Source organism: Nansenia antarctica, assembly GCF_963989245.1.
Source record: "Nansenia antarctica genome assembly, chromosome: 11".
Taxonomy (NCBI): Eukaryota; Metazoa; Chordata; class Actinopteri; order Argentiniformes; family Microstomatidae; genus Nansenia; species Nansenia antarctica.
Window position 1 is genome coordinate 26,306,775 of NC_137681.1, and position 10,000 is coordinate 26,316,774.

Consider the following 10,000-nt stretch of genomic DNA (forward strand, 5'->3'; position numbering starts at 1 on the left):
CTATGATGCAGGTGATTTGTGGTGATGACCGCTAACTATCGTGATAATGACACCCCCAAAACTCGTGAAAAAGTGGATTGAAACATTAAAAAATAACAACAACAACAGCGAATGTCGAAAAGCGGTAAGCTGTTTCTAGTGAGGGTGAACGGGGATATAACACTGTTCAGGCTAGCTGTATAAGTAAGTAGCCTTGAGAACCGATGGTTCTCGAGCCTAACGGCCCTTAGGGGGCAGGAGCCTATCTCCTGTTTCCGTAGCGTGAGGCGGCTTGATGTACAAGTACAACCCCCTGGACATGACGCTGGTATGTCACAGGGTCTTATCCCCCCAATCCAACCCTTAATGCTGAGTGCCGAGCAGGGAGGCATCTTATAGACCAATAGTCTTCGGTACGACTCGGCTGGGGATCGAACTCCCAACCTCCCGACCTCCCAACGATCTCAGGGCCTGAGGACACTCTAACCTCCAGGCCACTGAGCTGGTTAAAGGCTTGGCTGTGTGATGATGTTGGTTGTTGGGTCTTTGGTTCTCTCCAGCTCCTGACCATGCCCCCCCTGCCTACTGCCACCCCCGGGCCTGTGGCGGCGGGGGCCTTGGAGGTGTCGGGGGAGGAGGAGGAGGAGGAGGAGGAGGAGGAGGTGGCGGAGCAGGCGGCGGAGCAGGCGGAGCACGTGAGGGGCCTGCTCCAGAGAGAGAGCCTGCTGAGGGACCTGGGGGTGGTGGACCAGGTCTATCAGCTGCTGCAAGGGGGGGGAGGACACCCCTCCACGCCCCCCGACTCCCTGGAGTACCGCCCCCACCATGGGCACAGCGGGCTGGCCCGTCACAGGCCCAGTAAGGTAAGGAGGACAGGGAGGCGGGGGGGGTCTCTCTAACAGGACGTGAACGTGCTGTGTGATGATCTGGTGAAGTCGTTGTCGTTGTAAAACGTCAGTTAGGAAAGAGGGAGGTGTCGGTTTTCACCGATGAGGTGGCAAAAATCATGTTTCAGTCATCAACGTCTATGTGTTTGGGTGTGTGTGTGTGTGTGTGTGTGTGTGTGTGTGTGGGTGTGTGTGTGTGTGTGTGTGTGTGTGTGTGTGTGTGTGTGTGTGTGTGTGTGTGTGTGTGGGTGTGTGTGTGTGTGTGTGTGTGTGTGTGTGCGTGTGTGTGTGTGTGTGTGTGTGTGTGCGTGTGTGTGTGTGTGTGTGTGTGTGTGCGGTGTACGGGGCAGGGGGTGGTCTTGTGTCTTGTATCTACCCCCATTGGGGTAAGGCACCAGATGTAGGGAGCTGATATATTATATAACAGTTTATGTAGTAATGATGACCTTTGACTTGTGAAGATTTGTTCCTTCGTTCGTTCCTTCCTTCCTTCCTTCCCTCCACACAGCTGGACTCTCTGGCTGAGTTCTCCCGGGGTCACCTCAGCGTGGTCCAGAGGCTCAGCCTGGCCCCCCCCTGCATGCAGTACCTCCACCCCCATCTGCTGCAGAAGCGCTGGCCCTGGTCCAGTCTGGGGAGGCCTCCCCAGGGCCAGAAGCTGCCTCTAGGGGGGCAGGGGCAGAGACAGGGGGGGCAGTACTACACCCCCGAGGACCCTGGGAGGGTGAAGATCCGCCGCCCGGCGCCAGGAGACCTGAGGAGGACCAACAGCGCCCAGAGGTTCCCCTGGCCCAGTGAGTGTTAGGCTGGAGAACAGCCCTCACCTCCTCACCTCACCTCCTCACCTCCTCACCTCACCTCTCACCTCCACACCTCCTCACCTCCCACCTCCTCACCTCCTCACCTCCTCACCTCCTCACCTCCTCACCTCCACACCTCCTCACCTTCCACCTCCTCACCTCCCACCTCCTCACCTCCTCACCTCCTCACATCCTCACCTCCTCACCTCCTCACCTCTCACCTCCTCACCTCCTCACCTCCTCTCCTCCTCACCTCCTCTCCTCCTCACCTCCTCACCTCCCTCCTCCTCACCTCCTCACCTCCTCTCCTCCCACCTCTTCTCCTCCTCACCTCCCACCTCCTCACCTCCCACCTCCTCACCTCCTCACCTCCTCACCTCCCTCCTCCTCACCTCCTCACCTCCTCACCTCCCTCCTCCTCACCTCCCACCTCCTCACCTCCTCACCTCCCACCTCCTCACCTCCCACCTCACCTCCTCACCTCCTCACCTCCCACCTCCTCACCTCCCACCTCCTCACCTCACCTCCTCACCTCCTCACCTCCCACCTCCCACCTCCTCACCTCCTCACCTCCCACCTCCTCACCTCACCTCCTCACCTCCTCACCTCCCACCTCCTCACCTCCCACCTCCTCACCTCCTCACCTCCCACCTCCTCACCTCCTCACCTCCTCACCTCCCATCTCCTCACCTCCCACCTCCCACCTCCTCACCTCCTCACCTCCTCACCTCTCACCTCCCCACCTCCTCACCTCCTCACCTCCTCACCTCCTCACCTCCTCACCTCCTCACCTCCCCACCACCTCTGTCTGTTTGTCTGCCTGTCTGTCTGCCTGTCTGTTTACCTGTCTGTTTGTCTGTCTTTGTTACTTTCTGTTTCTCTGTAAAGCGACCTTGGGTCCCCTGAAAGGCGCTATATAAATTTAAGTTATTATTATTATTATTATTATTATTATTATTATACATTCTTATTATTATTATTATTATACATTATTATTATTATTATACATTATTATTATCTTTAAAAAAAGTTTTTAAAAGTTTAAGATCAGAGGGTTTTGGTGCTCAGCAGTAGAGGACAATACAACAGTGCAACTGGCCACTTCCCAACATTTTTACAATTATATTTCAACATATATTTCAGTGTTTCTCTGGATATGACATCTATAGCGTTGTCCCCCTCTAAGGGGGAATAACACAACCATGTTACAGACTTTTGTTTGTTTACAAACTGACTTTTCTTAGGGTATAGTATAATTTGTTTTGCTTTCTCTCTCTCTCTCCTCATCTCTCTCTCTCTCCATTTCCCCCCCTCTCCCTCACGCTCTCTCTCCATCTGTCCCTCCCTCTCTCTCTCCATTTCCCCCCCTCTCCCTCACTCTCTCTCCCCATCTCTCCCTCCCTCCCTCTCTCTCTCTCCCTCCCTCCCTCCCTCCCTCTCCCTCCCTCCCTCTCTCTCTCCCTCTCCCTCTCTCCCTCCCTCTCTCCCTTTCTCCCTCTCTCTCTCCCTTTCTCCCTCTCTCTCCCTCTCCCTCTCTCCCTCCCTCTCCCTCTCCCTTTCTCCCTCTCTCTCCCTTCCTCTCCCTCTCCCTCCCTCCCTCCCTCTCTTCCTCCCTCTCTCTCTCCCTCTCTCTCTCCCTCTCCCGCTCTCTCTCTCTCCCTCCCTCCCTCCCTCTCAGACGGTGGTTGCCTAGCAGCGCGTCAGGCCTGTATAAGCTCCTCCTACACAGAGACGCGGGCGCGGGCCGCCGCCGCCATGTCCCACCCCTCCCACCTCATGCCCGGACGCCTCCACTACGTCCCCGTGACCTCCGACCCCCGCTCCATGCAGGGCCTCTGCGTGGTCTCTGGCCCCATCCCCCTGGTCCGGAGGCCCGACTTCTCTCACGCCGTCGCTCCCCACAGACCCCGCCCCCCACGCCACAAAGCGGTGCGCCCCCCGCAGCACGGGGGACACGGGAGATAGGGAGCGGCGATGTCACCTCCCCCCCCCCTACAATGCCGCAAGAGCCCCCAGTTCTGAGGGGGGGGGGGAACAAAGCAAGTTGCACAAACTGACTCTCTCTCTCCTCAAATCCCCTGGACATCATATCTGTATCAGTCTCTTGCTTTTTTTGTACCTACTCTTCTCAAAATGAAATTCTTCTCTTTTTTTTTTACACCGATGGCAGCAGGGAGCTGCGGAGAATCCCTGGAAGACAAATGGAGTCTGTGAAGTTTTATATTGTGAAAATATAGAAAGCAATGGTGCCTATATCCTATATCCTCCCAGGTGTCCTGTGGTGTTTTGGTAGTTCAATGTGTCACACATTCTGCTTTGTAATGAAATGCTGAACCACTGGTGAAACACGCTTGGAGATGTGTTTTTTTTCCAGCTAGATCTTTTGATTTTGTCTTCAGTTCTGTCAAATGGGGATGGGGAGATAATGTGAGTGTGGTCGTATACCGTCATGCAGCAAATGTGTGCAGCGTTGGTTTTCATGCCATTGTTGACACCATGAAGAAACGTGGGGGGGGGACAGGGGGGGGGGCAGTCCTTGTTGTCGTTCATTTGTGCCAAATTTCGGGAGAAGAGGCGGAGGACACCTATAGAAAATGACCTTAAAGACCAACCCTGTGAATCTACATCATATTTCACTGACTTTAATTCTAAATGCAATCACAGTATTTTTGGTTTTGGTTTCTGTATTTCCATATCAGATTTTGGTTGGGTGTAAATATGCTCATAAGTGTTCTTTTATTTCATTTGGTCTCAGACGTATAGGCCTACCTAAGCCTTTACCGACATCACACTGATAATCTTACACTGATATGACAGAAATTGTTGATTAATAAAACAGGCCAATATGTATAGTGATGTTAATGGGGGATAATCTAGAGAAATTTGTATTTTACGACAAACGTTTTTGCATTATATTAGGCCTGGACCAAATGAGGGAAATATTTTTTGCACTAATTTATAGCTCATAAAAGATCTACGATTTGAATAGAAATTCGTTTTGTCATTTTGTTTAAAATTGTTCTCAATGATACATGATTTGGACAATTTAATTTAGAATCGAAATATTAGGAAAAAATCCTATTGAACATCATGGCTTCATTAGATTATTATAATGGAATTAGGTATTACGCCCGTCGCCCGCTATATCTCAAGTTTGGATCGTATTTTCTTGGTTTGCCATAACAAAGCTTAAAGTCCCCAGGCCTATATGTTCAGGGAGGTAATAGTTTAAAACAGTTTCCAACACTGATCTCTTTGCACAATATTTGACATTCCATAGATACATTGTATGTATGTTCGCAAAATAATGCATATAGGCCTATCCATGCAAAAGCAAATGGGACCAAATGGGTCTTATATGTCTACAGAAATCATGCTTCATTAAATGGCAATTTTATTGGACTTGAATAGCCCACTTTTTGAGAGGTAAATAATTTGACATTATGAATAGCCTACATTATGTACTGTAAATCGTATCCATTGATTTGGTCTACATTATTCACATGAGTAATCTCTATCTCAGCAAAAAAGCTCTTCATAGTTGAACGTTTTGCAGGGTTCGTTTTCCCCTGATATGCCTTCACCACCACCACCATCATCATCATCACTCCCCGTTCTCTCACTCATTCTCACTGCCTGTGTTTTTTTTTCCGCTCTCTCTCTCTCTCTCCCTCTCTCTCGCTCTCTCTCCCTCTCTCTCTCTCTCGCTCTCTCTCCCTCTCTCCCTCTCTCTCTCTCGCTCCATATCACAAGCGCGCAATGCTTTGTCTGTCAGGAGATTCTGGAGCCAATGGAGTGAGGGAGTCGTAGCGACAAAAGACGCCCCAATATCGTGTTGGTGACATGGTGCTAAGCTGTTATATCATCTGTAATCAATACCTGCAGTCAGGGCTACCATCAGACTTTGGATATTTAATGGAAATAACATGATTGACACGCAAATGCTGGACTTAACCGAGGACTCTCTCTCTCTCTCAACTCATGTATTTCAACGCCTGGCGTTCGACCAAGTCTAAATGTGTTTTTCTTGGCACAGCCTAGTGACCTCTTAAATAATTTTCCTTCCATCAACAAAATCGGAAAATGAGCTCTTATTTCGTCAATTCCTTATACTCCAAATACAGAACTAGCGAGTCCTTAAATCCCAGTTATGTGGAGTGTCCAGGAGTGGCGCAGGACTTGGGGAGCGCCTCCTCTGTGTACGGGTACGGGGCCGGGGGCATACAGCACTCCGCGCAGCAGCTGCCGGACTTCTACCACCATGGCGCAGCATCTCTCTCCAAAACAGCCCTCCAACAGAACCCGTGCGTCTCGGCCATCCACACGGGAGCGATGGGCAACTTCTACGCGCACGACGCGATACAAAGACAGCCGTTTTTCGCCTCACACGACACGGATTTTGTCCAGTACAGCGGAGGCTGTCATCTGAAATCCCTCGCGGTCTCGGAGGATGCGGAGGGGGCAGAGGGCTGCTCCTCCCTGCCGGAGCTCTTTCCCTGGATGAGACCACAAGGTGAGTCGCTGACCCTTAAAACCACAATTTGAGACTTTATTCGGGCCCTCAAAGGCGCAATGTGACCAACTGACCCCCCCCCCCCCCCCCCCCCACCACCACCACCACCACCACCAATAAACTGAAGGCTTTCCAGCGCGCCTTGAAAGGGACAATGGTTCGTTTTATTGTGTCAAAACCTGTAAATCAATTTTATGATGTGAGAAAAGTTTCTCCCATCTTCTCTCACATTGGGTTTTTTTCTTTAAAGAATAACATGTGGTGTGTGTGTGTGTGTGTGTGTGTGTGTGTGTGTGTGTGTGTGTGTGTGTGTGTGTGTGTGTGTGTGTGTGTGTGTGTGTGTGTGTGTGTGTGTGTGTGTGAGTGTGTGAATGTGTATATGTGTGTGTGTGTGTGTGTGTGTGTGTGTGTGTGTGTGTGTGTGTGTGTGTGTATCTGTATATCTGTGTGTTTATGCGACCAGATGCCTCCTGATGATCTTGGAATATCTAGAATCCATATTTGACTACTAACATTGTGTTTGATCTCGCTAGCCCCGGGGCGGAGGAGAGGCAGGCAGATCTACAGCCGCTTCCAGACGCTGGAGCTGGAGAAGGAGTTCCTCTTCAACCCCTACGTGACCCGCAAGCGCAGGGTGGAGGTGTCCCACCTCCTGGCCCTCACCGAGCGGCAGGTTAAGAACTGGTTCCAGAACAGACGCATGAAATGGAAGAAAGACAATAACAAGGACAAGTTTCCGAGCTGCAGGTCCGAGCAGGACGAGATCGAGAAGCTGAACACTGAAGACAAACATCAGGACAAACAAGATCCAACTCGGACGTCAGACGAGGAAGAAGGGAAAGACTAGACTCGGGGTGGGGTTTGGTGTTGGTTGTCGAAATGCAAAATGCTACTGTGTTACTTTGTTGTTGTAAATAACAGAAATGTATTGTGTTTCTGGAGAGGCCTCATGGTTCATGGACAGATCCTTATACTTGAGATGCGCATACAAATCTGTTTTGCGTAAAGCACCCATTCATACGAGCACGCGCCTCTTAAGATCTGAATTTGGACTGACTGTGTTTTTTCCCATGTTATGATCATGACCCATAAACACACACACACACACATACACACACACACACACACACACACACACACACACATACACACACGATACACAGACAAACAGACATACACACACACACACACACACACACACACACACAAAAAGACAAACAGACATACACACACACACACACACACACACACACACACACACACACACACACACCGATATAACCAGTGTTGGTGTAAACTGTGTAACTACACTGTATTTTTTTGTCAATACCAACAACATGGAACTACCTTAGGCTATGGGTCTAATTCTGCTGGTGCCTGCTGTCCAGTCTCTAAACCATTACATTTTACTGTCGGTTTTGTGCCTCGTATTGTGTCAAAGCAGTTCAGGCCCATTGGCTGTCATAAGCTGCTGTATAAACTAAGTGTAAATAAATGTTGTCCTTTGAAATTCGACTTTTGCTTGACTGTTAAATATTTGAAATTGCTTTATAAGCTAGCCTATAGCCATTCATTTAACTTAAGGGAGGTTTCGGGCATTTGATATCAAATTGTTTCTCTGAACAGTTGGTTCCCTGGGTGACGGGGGTAGTGGAGAGGAAAAGGGGTACCATAAAAGTTTTACAACCAATGACATTTTACAGGTCTGTGTCCGGTCTGTGAACTCCTTCGACAGGGTCATAGCCTTTAGCCTGCATGGCATCATTGGCATGCCTATAGCCTTACATACAGAGCCACTGAAGAATCTAGCTCAACATCTTACCCAGCAATACACCTATATAATAACCTATACCGACATTTTGAGTGGGCAGTAGACAGTCGGTGAGTGGCTTACATGGCAAGGCTGGCCATCTCTGAATTAAGTTTCATAGCATGGCCTATAAAACTAGCATAATAATGACGTGATTATGGGACAGCCATTAAGTCTCAGAATATTTTTTGGAAACGCACATATGGATTAACGCATTTCAACAGAAGACATGGAATATCGGGCACCTGCGGGACGGTAAGAAACGGCTTTAGAAAAAAATATAAAACGCATTTCCAATACTATGATTGCTTGCCATACTTTCACTAATGAACATGGACAATTATTTATATTATATGGCGATGTAAACAAACATTATAGGCAACAATTGCAAACTTCAAATAAAAACGCGGGTTGACAAACAAACGGGACTCATTTCATGGGTGAGTCATCTGAAGCAGCACACAGGCCCATAGAACACTACAGTGAAATGATCCATATTGCATCAGCTACAGTCCGCTTACAGGACATGACACAGTTGATATCCCCACTGAGGTCTTAAGGATCAAACAATTCACACAGAAAATATTATTTTGGGTAGCCTATAGGCCGATATTGTCAAAGCACCTTCTACGCACATAGGCTATCCGACATTAGGTCAAAAAGCTTAATATCCTATAATTGTAGCAATCATTATTGTTACTTGAATTATAAAATATGTATAAGCTTGAAAGTTTAAAACAATTAGCCATATTTCTAATTGTGTTAACACACTGGAACTTAGAAAAGGCCTGCAGGTCACGGTATACTTTTATCCATTTTGTTATCCATCCCAAAATTATGTCTCTGTCAAAATATGAGTAATAAAGTTAGACAATATTTAGACAATATTGTAGAATTTTAATTCTAAAGACATATAAGGCTATATAGACTTAAAAAACAAAAAAAACTGAAAAATAAAAAAAGGTGCACTACGCAAACCGGCCTTAGTGAGAAGGTGTTAGTTCTGGTTGACTTGTAGGCCTCATGTTATTCATGCTATATATGCATAACATTGATATTAAAGAAAATATCAAACTGCATTAGACAAATCTAAAATATCTAAAAACGAAAAGTTGGTTGCGATGTGGCTTCATGTTCGTTATTTTTAGATAAAGATAAGCCTGCGCTTTTGGTAAGCTTAATTTAAAAATAACTAAATTATCTAAATATGCTTAAACAGCCTTATTATAGTACAAACAAATGTAACTAATCGCAATGCAGGCCTATAGCTTCACTATCATTTGGCTACAGCAGTAAGAGTTGTACGTAAAGAGAGGGTTACATCTGCTCTGCACAGCCCTTTGTCCAGGGAAGAGGATGTCATTGGGAGTTTTATTGTTTTATTGCATCCAATAAATGTCGGAAATCCTTGTTTTCTATGGAAATGAAATTTAGCAGTAGGCTACTCCAGGCAGTTTCCTAAACACACTATTGGCGTCCTGGAAGACACTGCTGCAGTTTGATGCGTTTCTTTTTCAACTCCTGAAAATCATTGGATGTGTGTTTCACATGTTGACGTTGACCTTATTTCTACAATATTATGGCCTTGCATGATCAGACAACGGTGTTCCGTATGCCGTAGGCCATGACGCCTTTATAACGCAGTTATTATGACATTATTAAGCATGGAGCTTCTGTCAGTAATATTGTTTGTGTTTTATTGTCATCTTACATGATATGGCTTATCGTCCACTACGGTGCAGATCCTAACACAGGGCAATGTTGCATGTGAACAATATGATCAAATAAGCACTTCAGCATTGCGGTCTTAATCAGCCAGTAGCCTAATATTGAAAATGTTTTGGGACAAAGACCGAGTGTGCAATTACAAATGGTGGAATAAATAGTTTGCATTTATTTTATAATATGATATTGAAATGAAATAAGCAGTTTACAATCAAATGCCATAAAAAAGCCTTTTTTTAAATAGGCCTATATTTCAAACCAAAGCGCATTTTCAGACTAGGAGATA

General features: G+C 47.2%; 2 protein-coding genes across 2 annotated transcripts in view; both read left to right on the forward strand.

Moving 5' to 3' along the window:
* ttll6 (tubulin tyrosine ligase-like family, member 6) overlaps window positions 1–3,631 on the forward strand; it is a gene marked incomplete at both ends in the record, with an annotated part of 22,656 nt that extends 19,025 nt beyond the window's left edge. Inside the window, 3 exons of the mRNA XM_080542527.1 lie at window positions 540–842; window positions 1,375–1,660; window positions 3,345–3,631. Coding sequence (XP_080398653.1) covers window positions 540–842; window positions 1,375–1,660; window positions 3,345–3,631 — 876 coding nt within the window. The remainder of the gene's footprint in view (window positions 1–539; window positions 843–1,374; window positions 1,661–3,344) is intronic.
* Window positions 3,632–5,749: 2,118 nt separating this feature from the next.
* Window positions 5,750–7,026, forward strand: hoxb8b (homeobox B8b; the record flags this gene model as incomplete). Its single annotated transcript, XM_080542528.1, has 2 exons — window positions 5,750–6,179; window positions 6,713–7,026. 2 exons carry the CDS (start codon window positions 5,750–5,752, stop codon window positions 7,024–7,026), a joined length of 744 nt encoding a protein of 247 aa, XP_080398654.1.
* Between the last annotated feature and the right edge of the window lie 2,974 nt (window positions 7,027–10,000).